This window comes from Stylophora pistillata, chromosome 9 (assembly GCF_964205215.1).
Source record: "Stylophora pistillata chromosome 9, jaStyPist1.2, whole genome shotgun sequence".
Taxonomy (NCBI): Eukaryota; Metazoa; Cnidaria; class Anthozoa; order Scleractinia; family Pocilloporidae; genus Stylophora; species Stylophora pistillata.
In genome coordinates, this window is record NC_142527.1 from 285,201 (window position 1) to 302,700 (window position 17,500).

General features: G+C 39.2%; 3 protein-coding genes across 3 annotated transcripts in view; all 3 read right to left on the reverse strand.

The window, feature by feature from the left end:
• Positions 1-4,834, reverse strand: part of LOC111333974 (uncharacterized) — a 14,449-nt gene extending 9,615 nt beyond the window's left edge. Inside the window, exons 1-5 of the mRNA XM_022939640.2 lie at positions 3,492-4,834; positions 2,488-2,558; positions 1,408-1,522; positions 965-1,039; positions 615-706 (exon numbers count right to left, since the gene is read on the reverse strand). Coding sequence (XP_022795375.2) covers positions 615-706; positions 965-1,039; positions 1,408-1,522; positions 2,488-2,558; positions 3,492-4,241 — 1,103 coding nt within the window. The 5' untranslated portion in view covers positions 4,242-4,834. The remainder of the gene's footprint in view (positions 1-614; positions 707-964; positions 1,040-1,407; positions 1,523-2,487; positions 2,559-3,491) is intronic.
• A 1,914-nt stretch (positions 4,835-6,748) lies between these two features.
• Positions 6,749-11,785, reverse strand: LOC111333964 (uncharacterized). Its single transcript, XM_022939631.2, has 3 exons — positions 11,564-11,785; positions 10,841-11,001; positions 6,749-7,075 (listed from the first exon to the last, which is right to left on the reverse strand). Exons 1-3 carry the CDS (start codon positions 11,622-11,624, stop codon positions 6,749-6,751), a joined length of 549 nt encoding a protein of 182 aa, XP_022795366.1. The 5' UTR covers positions 11,625-11,785.
• Positions 11,786-14,838: 3,053 nt separating this feature from the next.
• LOC111333969 (uncharacterized) overlaps positions 14,839-17,500 on the reverse strand; it is a 2,968-nt gene continuing 306 nt past the window's right edge. Inside the window, exons 2-7 of the mRNA XM_022939636.2 lie at positions 17,273-17,360; positions 16,440-16,614; positions 16,127-16,268; positions 15,616-15,678; positions 15,270-15,351; positions 14,839-15,133 (exon numbers count right to left, since the gene is read on the reverse strand). Coding sequence (XP_022795371.1) covers positions 15,097-15,133; positions 15,270-15,351; positions 15,616-15,678; positions 16,127-16,268; positions 16,440-16,614; positions 17,273-17,360 — 587 coding nt within the window. The 3' untranslated portion in view covers positions 14,839-15,096. The remainder of the gene's footprint in view (positions 15,134-15,269; positions 15,352-15,615; positions 15,679-16,126; positions 16,269-16,439; positions 16,615-17,272; positions 17,361-17,500) is intronic.

The following is a 17,500-nucleotide window of genomic DNA, read 5'->3' on the forward strand; positions in this document are numbered from 1 at the left end:
TTAAAAAAACAAATGATAGCATCTCTTTAATCCAAAAGCTCCACAAAGAATGATAAATGTGAACATGATAGAGGACAATAACAGTAAGTCTGATATGATCTTGACACAAGTTAAGATACTTCCTACGTGCAAAATAGAGCCATTGAGCGCGCTTTCAAATTGTAATCAGCTTAGTGAGCTTCAAAAACAAATCATTGCAGTTTTCTTTAGAACTTTAGTTTTTCTCAAAAATAAGCGAAACTCCATATCGAATTAAGGTATTCAAGGCCGAAAAAATAGTTTTATTTACCATGACCTTCCATAACTCAAACTAAACAACCTCGAACATTCTTCCTTTCAAAAACCCAGCGAATTGCTACGTATTTCAACTGTTTTTGTGCTTCATGAAAGGCCTCTGTATTACGTATACTCTTCGACGATGGTAAGCTCGAAAACTCAGTAATATTTTGATTTCCCTTCAACTAGCCCTTTATTTTTTATCATTTTTACGTAAAGCTCTCCTTTTGGTCATTGTATGTTGCCTGAAAACCTGGCTCAAAGATCAGGTGTTTGATTGATCAACGCCCCAACGGATCATCCACCGTAGTTTGATGATGTTCTAATTTCCCTCTCACCTTTCATACCAGCCAGCAGACACCAACCGTCGCTGCATTTTCAATGGATATTCGCCGAAGGCAGCAACACTAGTTTTCAGCGCTACTAAGGCCTAAAAAAGAAAGGAGAAGGTACACATTTTTTCACACACTCTTTTGTTATAATACTAAAGCTTCACTGACAACAGAAAACCGAGTCCACTTTAACTCAATTGAAACTCTTGATAAATAGGAAGAGTAGGGAGACATGGACAGAATTTACACTCACAGTTTCCTCGATCTCCACTCTCGGAACAGATAATGTCCGTGGACAAATATCCGCACATATTATACATGGCGCCAAATGGAGGCTATTGTTCATGGATACTTACAGTTTGAAGTTGTTCTTCCGTTCTTGATCCAGGACTCAGAGAGAGAATGTGAATGGCTTCCTGACTTAACTGTACCTGTTTGGGTATGAACCACAATAATTTAGTCAAAAATATTACTTCCATCTCTCGATTCAAAGTCGCTTTCAAGTAATAGTTCTTACAAAAATGGTTCAAAGGTATCTTTAGAATAAGACTCGGGCGAAACCCCAATGTATGTTCATGACAAATAATCTCGAGGTATCTTTGATTTCAATTTGAGTTTGTTTTCAAGCTGATTGCCACCCTTATACTTTTGTTCAAAACCAAAAGTAAAGCAAAATGTAAACAAGAGTAGCACTCTCTCGCGCTCGCTCGATCGCTATTTCTCGTGCCCAGCCCTCGCGCGATTCATCTCAGGCGTGCGAGTATCGGGATGATCGTGTGACTTTTAATCAACAGCTTACCTCTCGCACGGCCTTAAAGTTGGTTGGATCAAAAATCATCCCATCACAATCCACGCTGGTTACAGTTTCGGCATCCAGTTCAGCGAACACGTTTGTATTTTGTGAGCGATATTTCCTGCAAAGAAAGATCACTGTTAACAGTAAGTCTGAGAAAGACGCAACATTTGTGAAGGGAGAAAAGAGCACTGAGAGCTATGAACTTTTCAAGCGTGCATGCAATAAAATTCCAATGGAAATAAAACCCATGATAATGAAACGTGGGTGAGATGTATAGCGGTAGGGTGCTGACTAACTCTTCCCCTACCTCCCCCCCCCCCCACACAAAAAAAAAAAACAGCCCAAAAGTATTTTGATCGTGAACTGTAAAATAATTTTTAACGTTTGTAAATATTCATACTCGAAAATAATTGTTGTTGGTGGCTATGACTCAGACGTTTGGACTTCCGCAGCGGAAGTCATTATCCCAGCCAAGTACGTGTAATTTCACTCTAAAGGTACCGCGTATCAGATCAAGTGGTCATTATATCTACTTGAAGTTGAAATGGCTTTCTGGATGGGTCGCTTTAAATAACTAGAACAGCAGCCATGCATTTCTTGACATAGAAAAAGTGACTGAATTAAAAATTTAGCTTCACAGGGTTAACCAGACATGATAGCATTCGAATCTTAATTTTCGGTATTAGCCCGACGTGACGTCACCGAAACATGTCTGTCGGTAACATATTTCGTGAAGTAGAAATATTGTTAGTCTGATTTCCACTAAAAACTTACTGTGCGCTTGGCATGAGTTAGAATGAAATTTAAGATTGGCAACTCAAAAATAAATCGGCATTTTCGAAGTGTTTCCTATTTTTTTTGTTTAATTAAACTGAACTTGGAATAATTTGGGTTACATTCAAATGATTGACTGGTCTGGGGGAGCAGTTCTTATCCGTCCTTATTTTTTCTTTAAGTGGGGAGGCGTAAGTCAGGCTAAGTGGAGCTCACTTCTGAGCACAGGGGATGAGATATTTCATTCTCTCTTGGTTCTAACTCAATTAATTGTCTTAAATTTCAATTTGCGAATATTACAGCACATACCTGTCCATTGAAGTCTTCATTTTCAACAGGAAACAAAGCAGTTGAACGATTTTTCGAAATCTCTCAATTGGCTGAAAAGGAAAAAACAGATTGGTTGGAAAAAATCCATCTCAGTAGGGGGCCAGCGATTAAAGAAGCCATCACGGATGAAGAAGAGCTTGTATGGCCCTGACACATCAAGGCATTTGTGCCGAATGGGAAACGAAAGCATTTTTGTGCAAAGGAAGAATACATCCGTTTTGTAGCTGCTATCTCCAGCACGGAATTGTGCCTCGAAACAGTGGCCTGCATTTTAGCGATTTTCAGAAGCAGCCGTCGTCTCGTCTGTTAGTTGACGGGTTGTTAAATCTGTTGCTTTCCTTTTTCCAAAAAACTTGGCTCCAAGTCAGTGTGATTCCCGGAAAAAATGTTTCCACAAAACTACCTGACTCTTTCTCAAAAGAATAAGAAAAATCTTCTTTATTTTGACTTCCCATTGTGGGTTGACGTCACCAGCCTCTGGGCTTTTGGAGAGTTTATTTACATTAGCGCGCAAACAATCCTTACTGTCGTTAATTATTCTTACATTCCGAACCACCATGATTTTTATACTGAACTTTATGAACATTTCTTTGGAAAACAAGTCCGAGAAAAGAATTAAGATATTATCGAGTGTAGTATTCAAATATGGAAATAAAAAGATTAAAGATTTGATTATTTTAAAGTTTTGCATAGTTACTAAGTTAAACTGAGAACTTTTGTAAATTTGTGGTTTAGTGCATTGTCTGATTCCGTCAAAAAAGTCAATGGTTCCTAGATCAACAAGGAATTTTGCATGATGTTTGTAAAGCCGTTCATTTAGACACTCATTGATAATTTGGTTAAAGCGAAACGGAACAGCAATTTAGTTTGACTTAAGAGGTGCTTGTCGGAAAACACACGTCTCCTGAATCCAAGTTATAAAACATGGCTCACGCGAGGAGAGTAGTCGACCGTAACGAACAATAACTTGTCACGGAACCTACCGCTATCCGTGAACCGTTATTCTCGTCCTCAACCACTTCTTCACTCGATACTTCTACTTCGATTGCGGGCAGAACTACTTCTATTTCTTCCTTCTCTGAAACAACATACTCTTCGTTTGAGTTAGGCCTTACTTTCTTTCGCCCAGCGTTTTTAGCTTTCCGCGTTGAATTTTGTGAAGGAAGCCGACCGTCTGTGTTTGTAGACACGACCCCATCGTCGGCATCGTCTGCAGTGCTTCTTATTGCTCGCTTTCTGATGTTGTTTACAGACAGGAAATCTCCTAAATAACTTGATGGAAGGGAAGCCCGTCTAGAAACTCTTCCTTTCTTTGAAACTTGATTGGTAAGCCATTTCTGGTCTTGTTTGCTCCTTGGTGAAGTTTTATGCAGTGCCCCGTCAATATGAACCAGTTTTTCTAAGCCAGCTGCATCCGATGAAACTGTTTTTCTGAGTTTTGTGCCAATTTGCTCTTCTTCAGCAAGTAGTGGAAGATCAACAAGAGAAGAAGGATCAGAAGAAATGCGAGGAAAACTTGTTGAAGTCTCGATTTCCCTCGATTCTCTTTCTGACTGAGTTCTTCCTGTCAGGTTCCTAGACAGAGTCTTTCCGCTTGTTTCATTGTTAAATTCATGTTCGTTTGCGTGAAGGCTTTCCGATTGACTTCGGTAATAAGGTGTTCTTAAGCTCGTTTCATTCCAGCACTCTTTGATTGGCTGGTTGCCTCCTTTACCGTCCAGCATAATCGCCATTAGTTAGTTGTAGTGTTTCAGTTGTCCTAAATCTGACAGATATTCAGCCAGCCTCCCTGAACACGCTGAGTGACATACTCTTGCTTCGTCAAGTCCACTTGAATATCAAACCGAATTTACCAGGTCAAACTGTTAGTTACTCTTCTAAAACACTTGTTGTGGTTCAGGATTTTTTAACTCCAACTGTTGAACTTCTCAACTTTAGCGTGCGTTGCGTAGCAATGTGCTGCAATCTTTAAAAAAAGTGGCATCAGCAAAGTTTGTGCTTCAACACTGTCTTCTACATCATTAAATCAGTTCTCACGATATCTTTGACCGATTCTCTGTTAAGAGATCTGTATCACTAACAAACAATTCCAAATCAACGATCGATCAAAATACTCCTTGCGAACAGAATCCTGTCTAATGCTTGGTTGATTAAATGAAAATTCATAAGATTTCCACTGTAAACACGATTTTCTAGTTTGCATCAAAATGCATCATCCATAACTACGCAAACAAAAGACTGGAACTTGTTAAACAAACACACAGTCAAGAGTTCAACGCAGATGTTAACATTTGCGTCGAAATCGTCCTCTTATTAGGCCAAACAATTGAAGGATTCAGTTCAACAGGAAAGTGAATTACCAAATGACAAATGATTCGTTTGATTTGGGGTCAGTTGTTAATGATTCTACGGGGAGGGGTACGTTAATCTAACCATTTTTTGTGTCGCAATCTCACCGTTCTATCCCTGTTTTATACCAGATAATCTGTCACTTAACAAAGTTCTTAAATCGACCTAAATCTTTTGAAAATTAAACTATTTGTTTGCTTTTTTTTGTATCAATCACGTTAATAATTCAAGATTCTGTACTGATGAAGCTTTTAAGGTATGTACACTAATAGATATATATATATATATCTTTGTTATTCTGTAACCCTTGGGGTTTGATATTCTGCAAAGTGCACTACATGCATCACTGCTTTCTCAGGAGGCAGCGATAGAATCTATTATTGTTAAAAACTATTCAACGAGCCACTTGATTTGCTACACATAGTTTGTTCTGTTGTTCGCATTTGCCAAAAATTCAAATTACGTCAAGTAAAGTTTTTAGACGACACCGCATGGGGTTGCAGTTATTAATGGCAAACCTATTAAGGAAAGTTTACCACAAGGTTAAGGAGAATATTCAAAACTATGTAAATATGTCCATCGAAACAAAGTTAAGGCAGATTATCAATCTTACAGGAAGTTCTCAATGAGATGATGGCCTTTATGGCTCACGTTGATCAAATTTTGGCCATTTCACGGCTAACAGTTTTAAAATTTCTTTCCACTGTTTCTAGAACGAAATATTACAACAACGACAACAGAATTCGTCAGTTTTTACGCCCAAAAGCTAAATTTTGTTGCCGTTTACAAATGCATTTGGGTAATGAAATGTATTTTTCCATTTTTTAAGTGATAGCAATCGATTTAATTTTCTGTAGTTGGTGTTGAATGTCCGCCATTTTGGACATCAAGGCCGAAAAGGCCATGGGACAAGTTGCCTCTTGGATGCTCTTTTTCTTGGTCACACGGGTTGTTCAGTGGTCGGAGGTTTTACCCAAAAATGCATGCAGGTCATGACTAAGATTAATGCCTGTATTATCAAGCTGAGATAAATTTTAAATCCACAACAAGGAGATTACTTGAGAAATGTACAAATTTTTGGAAAACTTGTGTCCTTTACAGTACGCGCGATGAAACCGTTTTCCCTCATAAGTTGACCAGCTTTGGTAGGCTTTTTGTTACAAAACAGCTTTGTATTTGAAGTGAGGATCGCTAAATCCGGTTTCAAAGTCGATAACATATTTGTTGCCACAAACAGAAACAAGGATGCCCTCGATCCAAGAGCGCAATGAACGCATTAACCGTGCGACTGTTGACGCAGGGGGAACACATCCCAAAATTCGCAGTTGAAAATCAGTCAATCACATCGCGGGAGCATGATGCCTCATAATGCGATGAGTCACAATGAAACTCGTTGCTAGAAGATGACTAGACGTGTGCATGCAGTCTTAACGTCGCCATCCACGTCGGAAGGGACTACCTGGGACTAACGATGAAATTTCGGTACTGATTCCTCTACCACTTGAATTTTACTTTTTCTTTACAAAACGCATGAGTGAATCAGCTCTCTGCAGTTCCTCCTCTTTGCCAGTTTCGTGAATACAAATGATCTTTTCCAGAGATCTACAATCGCGGACGAAACCCGTTGCTCACAGACATATGAAGAATTTACTTTTCCAAATTTACCAGCTGGAATGTGAAAACAACCTTACATCTCTCTCCCTCGCCCTTCCCTTCCTGGTCTTTGAGACGAGAATATAATTTTGGTGAAGAATAACACCCAAAGAAAATCGATAGGAGGAAAGGAGCTGGAAAGATACGATGCATGAAATTGGATTAGAAAAGAGGACGCACTTGGCTTAATTTTACCAACAGTTTTGACCTCGATTGCAGAAGTGAACAAATTCATCTGTCAGTCACTCACCGCTTCAGACAGTTTTGCTTGTGGATTAAACGACATTCTGCGGTACGAGCCGAAGATTGACAACTTGCGGGTGATGGTAGAACGATCAAACTCCTCCTCTTTCTTCTTCTTCTCCACCTGAGCAGCTTCTTCCCTCTCTCTCAGTTTCTGTCGTTCCTTCTCCTCTTGTGCTCTGGCCATTCTATTGATCTGTCGACTCAGCTTCCTGGAGGTTTCGCTCTTGGCGTCCATCAGTTTACTGGCGACCCCCGAAAATGATGCTTGACGCTGCAGTCGCCGTGTCTTACTCTGCTCTTTAGTAAAGACTGGGTTGGACTGTGGAGAACAATAAAAGAATGAATCAGCCGTCACAGTATCGATTTTACGTTGGTTCCCTGTAAAAACACAACTCTATCGCCGAGGTGCTACTTTAACATTTAAATGCATGACGGGTCAAGCGTCAGAATTCTTAACATCTATGTATATAACAAGGGGCAGCATATGTGGACGTATAACCAGAAACTTTCAACGATGAAACATTCCTCTTTTTAAAACTGCAACAGGACAGAAAACGTTTTATTACAAAAGTGTATCTATCTGGAACAAGTCAGATCCAAGCCTTAAATTATATAAGAGTCCCGCTTCCTTTAAGAGAGCTCTAAAAAATCACTTTCTGAACGAATTTTTAAAGTGACCATATTTTATTTTAAATATATATGATTTGTATTGTATTGTATGTATTTTAATTTTGTAATCCAGTTTGTTCACTGAAAATCCCCAGATGGGGATGTGTTCAATAAATGTAGGTATATGTAGGTGTGTATGTATGTATTTTATGTATGTGTTTTGAAGAGAAAAGTCAGAAGTGCCTTCGGTATTTTTTAAGTTGAAAAAACCAGTTACCGTATCAGCCTATCCCAGAGACCATACCACAGAAACCATTTAAATCTCTATCTCCACCTATAAAACTATCTGAATTTTCACCAACACGACGTTTCGAGCTTCCAAAGAGTATCTTAACCTTCAAATGAATCAGGAGATCTACCGTGGTGGCCACCATTGAAAAACCTGAGTAAAAAATGACCTGAGTAAAAAAACCTGAGTAACCTGGCCGCACACGCAGAACCTTAATGCATGGTTTACAAATAGTTACTGTTCTGACACACACACGACCCACAATTCCCAATTTTGTTCGGGCTTGCACTCAAAACGTAAGCATTTCGCAATTTCCACTATACTTACATTTAACAACTCATAGCTTATAACCAGTCCATGCATTTTACTGCCATCTTCGTACTATTTCATTTCATCTTTATCCGGAGCGTCAGACCTCAGCTGTCTAATTCAGCTTTCCTCGTTATATTCACTAAGCTCCCTACGCTCATACTAGTAAACTGTTTAATAAAGTCAAACCTAATAGATGCGATAGAGCCATCGATCGATATTGATCTTAGCTCATTCCAGAGCGACAGAAAACGATTTTTAATAGTATGTGGGAACATCTCGTTTCCACAAAGCTAAAAATTCAATTAGTTCAAAGCTCGTGAAGTGACACCGACCTGACACTTTTCTCCATCCGGAGACACAAATGTGAATTTTACCGAAACCATGTTTGTTTAACAATCCTTTGGGCAAAGGTTTGTATATTAGATTTTAATTGAATTTCCAGCGCGATATATTGCCTGACTTCCAATTCGATAGAGGTACGTTACGTGGTAACTTCAGAAGTATTCGGTTGATGAATTCAATGGCCTTAATATCATCAGCGTGGATCATTCTTTCTTAAACTTTACAAATCATCGGATCGAGAGTTGTCGATGCACAGTTTGAGAAACTTGCAAAGTTCTAGATTGTTCTACAAGGCCGTTTTCTCATCTCTGTGGCTTGCAAAGTCAAGGTCATAATTCAAAATCTAAACTTCATAACTTGATTAGGTAACACAGCCGATCAGAAGGCTTAAAGATCACGGGTTTTTCATGAAGAACTCGAAAAGATCTCTTAGTTTTTATATTTGAACTTAAGTTATGTTTTCTACACGATCGATTCTCAAAATGCAATGAAACGGTTTTGTAATAGTATTAACAACATTACATTCCTCACGTAATGCTTTGAACAGTACCTTACTGACCCTGGGACTGACCAATAAACGCGGCGATGACTTATACCCTCTTCTCCGTGCCACGATCATGGCGATTTACCAGTAATTAGGGCATAAAGAAGAACCGAAAATCAGCCGTTTAAATACTTTGCACCCTTCCGTTTGAGTGTCGAATTGTCGCATTAACGAGAGCGGCTCGACAAAAAAAATAAACAAAGGTTCTAATAAACCAGTATTAATCTCTCTCCATTGTATAGGCCAATGTGCGTGTCGAATTCGATGAATGTTTACAGCATTCGACGCGATAAGGAAAATTATAAAACCGCTGTACAAAATTCAAGGATGAAAGTTGAAATCCTTAGGGCCCATACTGCTGATTTTTGGCAAAAGTTTAGCCGACTGCAGTTTGGGTTAAGGGCCCAAAACTACTGTTTGTTACTTTATATTAAAAATTCCCGGTTCAATTTGCTTAATTACCTACTGCATTATGTCATCTAAAGCCACTAATTCAAGCGTTTTGTTTAAGAAAACTAATTTTTATGGTACATAATTCCAAAAATTTCTCAATAGGAAAGGCAATGCGCGGTACCTTTATCAAAATAGGTTTTTAAATACGAAAGGAGATAATTAATCTCCGCTTAATCAAAACCTTAGAGTGGGAGTTTTGGTGGCCTGGAAAATAAGCGTCATTTTTTTTGCGTTATTTAGGCGAGCGCTAGAGCCACAAACGTGAGGCGAGCGTGGAGAATGAGTAGTGACATCCCACCTGTGATCTTCTCGCGCTCGCGACGCGTTCACCATGCGTCCTCCTTATACTCGTTTCAACTCGCCCGAAAGCGCAAAAAAACAGATGGTGCCTGTTATAAAGGCTAGATTTTTAAATCATGTTAGCTTCAAATTCAAATGACTTCAAATTTGAAGCCTAGAACTTACTAGTCTCCCTCGCAGCCGTTTTTTCGGATGTCACGCAACGCTCCCCCATCCGAAAAAAACGGCTGCGAGGGAGACTAAGAACTTACATGCGTTAGTAGAACTCAAGCCACAGTCCTCAAGTAACACTGTACTAAATTGCATAACGACAATGTACTGGCGAAACTACACATTTCTCTCGAAAATTTTTCTTTGATTTACCAAGTCGAAAGGGAACAAGTCTAATAATTAAATATAAGGGCAAAGGATGAAAATTCTTTGATTTCCCTACTTATTCATCCCAAAACTAAATGTTCCATCAAAACATCCATGACTCTATACTTACAAAAGATTTTCCATCCTTTCTTGTTTCTCTTTGTATCGAGAATCTGGAATCGCTACTACATCAGATCATGACACGATATTGTTATCTCTCATTTGCTAAACCACTGGTCATAAAGATTGCTGCAAGTACTACCTCTTTTAAAATTGGGCAAAAGAAAAGAGTTTTAACAGTGTTATAAAAACCTGTTGTTCTTTCTCATTAAATCTTTTTTTATAGATGGTGACGATTACCGGTTATAGCCTGTGATAACCTCGACCTAACCATACAACTATAGCTTTAATAAGATTTTCCCTCCGCCAAAATCATGCCACACGCGAAAATTAGAGAAAGGAAATATAATGTACAGTAACGTGCTTGTCCTTAACGAATTTAGGCCTTTCTGTTGACATTGTTGACATTTAACTTCCACCAGCGTGTACTGAGCCTCACCGACTACGAATCACACAAAATATCCCCAAGAGCCAATGAGAGGTCATGGCAGAAACGGACAAACGGTCTGAAGCGCGGGAAAACACAGGTGACAAACTAAGTTAATTCTGGTTTCAGTTTTGCAACCGATTGGTTAAGAGTGTAGTTAAGTGGGCCAATCACAGAGCTTTGTTAGCTAAACCGAAATTTAATCCTGGATCACTTTCTAAGCCCAGTTAAAAACTGCCCCAAATAGTTAGATCAAGTGTATTAGTTATTTAAAAGCCACACAGCGCGCCTCGCCCTTCCCTTTCAAAAAGGAACATATTTTTAGCATTACCTTCACATCGTCGGCCAAAAGCGTCCACCTTGTACTTCGCCTCATCCATGATATTTTACGGTTTGGCTCCTTAAAGCCCTGTATATTTGTCATGGTGGCCACGGAGTAATGTCTCTCTCGCTCCTCTGGAACGCTGGGAAGTGGCACAATTCTCTTTGCCCCTGAAAGGAAGAAATAAATTGGACTTGTTTTAAACTATTTTTTACAACATCATTACGTGTGATTATTTGTTCATGGTAACTCTTTTCAGCGCAGTAACGCTACTGCCTTCTGACGTTCACTTCCTGTTCCGCGGCGCTGAATAAAACAGAACCGCCTTATTGCTTGACAGTAGAGGAGCAAGGCAAAAAGCAAGAAAATTTTCTTAAACCTCTTCAGTGTAAGGCGAAGGAGAAAACAAAAGGCGGCAACAAATGTCGCACTTGGACGACAAGTGGTTCGTTAAAACTTGAATTAAAGCTTGACGTTTCTTTTCGTAATATTGTACACGGTTTATCTTCAGAAGTGAAGTGAGTCAAATGCGAAAGAAATTGTGCGATGAAATACATACATTTTATAACATAAATTCGATTTAAACCAAGTAAGCATGTTCCGATCTGACACTTTTTCTTTAACTCCTTCAACTGCATTTATCAGGGGAAAAGAGTAACGAGACACTTGTTCTGAGAGGCGCAACTTACAGCTTTTACAATTCGTTATTAGCTGATTACGGCAACACATTACCTTCCGATTTCCTTCTATTACGAAGTTCAACTGAGTGATCTACTTGAAGTAAGGTAGCCATGGCGAGTTTAACAGAACTTCAGGGATAGTTGATATTTCACCGACAGGACGAAGTTGAATGCATATATTTACTCGAGTAAGGGTGAAAATAGAACATAAAAATATTCCTCGATCATATGCCGAGTTATTGTGCTGTGATTCAGCAGTTTTGGGTGACACGAAAATTTGCAAATTATCATAAATCAAACTGTCATCGAGAATAGATCATTACAAAGAATAATAAATAGAATGTGAAATTGTATTTTTAGTCAAATTGGCCATTAAATTCTTGTGTATCAAAGAGATTCTTGATTCATTTCTGACCATTTCTTAATTAGCCAAAAGATAGACTCAATCTGACAAAAATTAGTATTTGAAATTCAAACAATGTCAATAAACATGTCGTGTTCTATCAGAGAATGCTATTAAGCGTAAACTGAGCAGCAATATTCGTTCATTGATTTCCAATTTCTGTGATGTGTAGGAATGAATTAAATATGGTAATTCTTTCCCTCAGTAATAATTGAAGAACAGCTCCCCAAAATATCTGTCGGCCGACTGTTGGCGAACGAAACACAGAAAACACAACGAAAACGCAACAGAAACACAACGAAAACACGGGCTCGTGCAATGTTGTGACTCTTTGAAAAAATTTACTCCTATTGCTAAATCTAAGTAACTAAACTCTTCCAATTTCAGCGGAACGAAATGTGTCAGTCAGATACTGCACATCAAGTTCACATAAATGAAGATCGATATGGGCCAATAATGCTCACTCGAAATTTACCTCTATCGCGTGGTGTTCGTCAAAATTCATTTTGAGGTAATTGTGAAAGCTCAAACTTACCAAGATAACAGTCTATTTACTCGTTTCTGAATTTTTTCATTATGTCGGCCAACTGTCGGTGAACAGTCGGCCGACAGTTGGCCGACAGATATTATGGGAAGCTATTTTTCACTGATTTTACCAAATTAAAGGGTCATCCTCGGTGTAAAAACCTGACGAGGTTCTCTTTGTTTCATGAGGTATTGTTTTGTTCTACGCTATTGTTTATAATGTTTTGTTGTCTTTGTTTTTACGTCACTCGTGAGCTTCACAGGTTTTTACACCGACGATGAGCCAAATTAGGTGTAACGGAATATCGGTAAAGGATCCCTTCCAACCACAATACCCTGCGCGCCTCTGTCATTGTTTTGCTGGCGGGAGCGTGATTCGCAAACGGCGTGACTCGACGAAAGGTCTAAAGAGATCGGCGTCAACTGCGCCAATGAAAAATGGAAGATATGGACCATGTGACAAGCAGGAATGTCGATGTTGAAGGTCCATCAACACCCGTAAATTGTTCCGCGCTGTAAGAACACAGGTAAAAACTAATTAATTAACTTGCACCTGAACGATTAATCGTTAGGGGTCTCGTAAAATGAAAAGGCTAACAAGAAATCTTTTGCATGTGTCTGTTTACAGCACATGTTAAGTAAGACGCGCAAGAGCTATAGCCAAAAATCGTCGCCTTGAAAAGTTCTATAAACGCATCAGCGAGTCACCTTGATGGGTCGTGATGGGTGTGATGGATAGCGAAGAAACGGAACCGATGATCAAGAGGAAGATTTGTCAAATGCTTGATCAGTTTTACCTTTCAGAAGCGTTCGCCTCAGTTATAAATCTAGCAATAGGGAGTTTCTATTCTTGCTCCTCGGCCTTAGAGACAAGAAAATTTGACTGGTGTTTTAGTAAACTTAAGTTTTGCACCTAGTTCATGTTCTTTTTGTTGTCAAGGTAATCTTCATATGTCCTTGTTCTTCACGTGGGTTTTAAGACATGTAATGTTCATGAAGATTTCTAGAATGCGACTCTAATAAGTTGCGCAGGATTTTTTCGAACACTATGAATTACTAGTAATGCGCATAACTTATTAAGCCTCTGTACCTTCTACTTCTCGTTTGAAAATATAACTCGTCGTTACGTTGTGGACTTTGTGCATTTTTCCTTCACTTTTCTTGCGTTTCCTTCGTTTCTATCTTTACATTACATGGAGTTCGCTTGAGTTTTTCTTCATCGCACAAGGACTTCTGTGGTTGCGTTGCTGATCTTGTCATTACAAATAGAACGACAATCACATGGAAATTAACCTAACTGACAACATATGTTCTGTTTATGTGCTAGGGGTAAGTTGTTCTAAATTTACATTACAGGTGTAATTCCTAAGGGAAATTATTAAAGAGTGATTTAAAATACGTTTAAATAACATTTGCCGGCGACAGACATATAGTCAGTGTATGGTGGTATTTTCATTGCAGATCATAGAAAGAAAAAACTAGTTGCGAAGCGAAGCAACAAGCTCGGACCGGAAGTCGTTAAACTACATGAACATTTGACACTCGATTAAGTAAGCATGGTTGTAACCCTTTAAAAGCTTCTTTTCATTATGGTGTATTTTACGTCAAACCATCAGAGCCAATATCACTCTCGTTTACTGCACTCTTATTTCTTACAACCATTTCCCAACAGTACATGAAAAGTGAAAATTTGCTCGGTTAACAACGGACCAAGCCGTGGATAGTTACAGCTAAAACAACTGATCGAGAGAATAGTAACAGACTTACATACATGGTACATGGTGAATTCAAACTGGTTATTAAATTGGATTGTTACTCATTTTAAAACAATGCGTTTGATAAAGCAAAGCAAATAGGTCGCGTTAGGCTTATCGCATTGAAAAGTCTCTTTCAGCTCAACAATCTTTTTCGTCATGTTTTGTTCTTTTTTTTTTTTCTTCATCGGCAAACTTTTGTTACTTGACAGATCCAAGATCCTAAGATGAGCTGTGAGGTATATTGGCCTTCTACCACTAGTTATTTTGACTGGGAGACGGCAGAAATGTTGCTACCCCCCTCTCCCACAGCCCCCAGGATGGGATGTTAGTCTATCGCAAGATAGCCCCTTGTCCTCCCCACCTCAATGTTTCGTCAGGTTTCCCTGTAAGGTCACAGGTGCTCATTTACACTCCAGGGGAGGAGAGGGGCATTGTAAGTGCCTTTTTGACGACAAAGAACACACCACAATGACCCGGCCAGGTCTCAAACCCAGACCTCTCGAACCCAGACCTCAACGCGCCAACCATCAGACCATCGAGTTCCCATCAAATATTGTTTTCTGCTAATACCAATTTTATTCCGATAATTGGTAGTTATCTGCACCAGGGATCGAGAAGTTTTTGCATCTAAAAGGATGATGGTGATTCATCGCAGTTTTATTAAACTAAAAAAAATATAAATTACAAAATACAAATTTTATGTTTTAAGCTCGTGATAGCTTCGTTTCATTCACAAAAAGCTCAACACATTTCGTAGTTACAACATTATTTAAGAAACTTAAAAGAAAAGGTAAACAACTCTCAGTTAACTAAAAAATGGATTCTAAGCTTTGATCGGTTAGTTCTGTCGCCATGTTCACGTGACCGGGGAGCGCGGAGTCCGGAGCACTTTTGCACATGTCACATGTTTAAGTTACTCCAAGACATATCCCACGGGCTGAAAAAAAAAAAAAGAATAAAATAACCATAATTATTACTTTTAGAAAATAATAAAATAAAAAGGGTATTTACAAAGATTTCAACTGCTTATTAATGACAGGCTGAAAAAAACGTGACTTGTTTTGACTCCTAACCGTTCAGTCGTTGTTGGTCTTCCCCGGGCTCCTCTGAAGTCGTGAGAGTACTCGGTCTGCCAATGAAGGGCAGGGGTCTGGGCTGAATAATTTGAAAAAAAATTGGTGAGAGCATGTTCAAAGGTTCCTTTTTCTAGCGGATTTCGCATATAATTTGCTTTAGTTTTCTTGTAGCTTCTAGGTGAAAAACTGATTAGAATAAACGCATATGGATTCCCCTTCTTTTGACAATTTTTGTCGACACCCTTCAGGAAAACAAAGTTTTCGTCAATGAGAGAAAATCATGCAAAAGAATTGACTTATAAACACTTTGGGAGCTTTTAAACCACAACTCTATCGGCTTTACCTTTGGAGTTCGGTCTGAAGCGGTCTGATTTCCATGCAGTTCTTGGTTTGTAGTTTGCTAGTTCTGAAAAAAATAATCACTTTTCCTTAACCTCTGATTGGGAATTAAGTAAACGGAGAAATACACAGCTAACACTTTCAACCACAGATTTTCAGCCGCAACGACACAGATCTGCTCAATGAAAAACGGTGTTGAGTTTTGAGTCCGATGTTGTAAAAATCCAAGGGTTGATTTCCGATTAGAAATGACTTCTTTTTCAGGCCTTTCTCTTATTCTATGCAGGAATTGTCCCACTGTTTCCACATACAGTTATCTAATATTAAGATATTCAGAAATCTCAGAGAACTCGCCAAGCTTGGTTTAAAACACACGCGGCAAGCAAACGAAGAATCGCGCGAGAAATAACAGAGACACTCGCACGAGTCGCGCGTGTCGTTACGACTCGCTTCTATATCGTTGGAGCGCTCGCTTAGAATCAGCCTCTTTATTACAGCTATTTCAATGTACACACCCATCGGTCTTGCGTTGAAAGTGGTATTGTATGTTGTCGACATCCAGCGGCTCTTGTTATGTTGGAGAATGTTCGGTGCAGATTGTGATTCCCGAACGGGCGGGAGATTCAAAGAAGGATTGTTCCTCCACACCAAATAACTCTGTTAAACACATCGAAAAAATGTTATCGTCTTGCAAACCAAGTGGCCCAAACCCTTTCCTGGGCTCTCTCTCTCCTTCCCACTCCCTAAATCGAGAAAGAGTGTGGGGAAGAGAGACCCTGGTAACAAGGTTGCATTCAACCCAGCCCCCCTCCTCCCCACAGATGTTACCTTATCTGGGTACTTCCATGGGTCGAGGATTGCCGCATGTGGATTGTTTTTTCGATGCACGGAGTAGGGCTCTACATTGTGTCTACAGTACGCCAGCTGGGGTGTTCTAAATGTGCTGTGATAATGACTTGATTCAAATGGCCAGCCTGATGGTAGATGCTCTGCGGTACTCATTCTAGAAAATAAAACTTTCTTAAATTAAAGAAAAAACTAACAAACAAACAAAACATAAATACAAAAAAAGGAAAAACAGGCGAGACTTGATTTAAGGACCAGCCATCAGTATATCGCTCTAAAAAGGGGGGTGGGGAGGTTGGGATCACATGGTCTTCAGGGGGGCCGGAGGTGGGTTTAGTCGCCCTTGCTCCTCTTTTAATAATTATTGCCCCGTTGTGTAGTTATGTCCTAGCGAACGATTACATGTATGTCAAGGCTTTCTTATATTTGATGGGATGCTTAACTTCCTACAGTAGTCAATAACATGGCAGAAGGAATTTAAGGAGTTCTCATCACAAACTGCTTGATTTGTGAAGTTTACTAAGATAAAGGTGGTTAATGTTTTTCTACTGAAATAACTATCAAAATTGATAACAGTCCTATTAGCAACAGAAGCTACATGCGAGTTTACGCGCATTAGTTAAACCTGCTTTCTTGCGTCTGCTCTGGATAATGATTTTCTGTCACATCACCTCCAGATATCTGTAACTGATCTTAGATTCAGAGAGGGAAGAACACGGGCTCATAATTTCGGGTTCCTCGTGCTTACATGCAGTCTGGCTACTAAATACAGGCAGCATATTTTTTAAATACCCCTCATTAACTTATTATATTACCTGTGTGGATGTGCAGGTGTTCCAGTCGCTCCGACATAATCTCTTGCGTAAGTTGTCCAAGGAAACTGCTTCTTTCTTATCCCAGACGCTAAAAGTGCATCAACAAACAATCAATATAATTATATGGATCAATTGACACACAAACGCGACAGCCGAGGAGGTTTAATTATTTGCGTTTGGTGATGAAAAGATTTGAATGTTTGTAATCGCAAACTGTACGCTAACAAA

Coding starts and splice junctions, on each gene's coding strand:
- LOC111333964 (XM_022939631.2), bottom strand. CDS start 11,624: ATGGCTACCTTACTTCAAGTAGATCACTCAGTTGAACTTCGTAATAGA. Junction 11,002..11,563: donor TAATAGAAGGAAATCGGAAG/GTAATGTGTTGC, acceptor TCTTCCTTTCAG/GGGCAAAGAGAATTGTGCCA. Junction 7,076..10,840: donor TTTTGGCCGACGATGTGAAG/GTAATGCTAAAA, acceptor TGTTCTCCACAG/TCCAACCCAGTCTTTACTAA.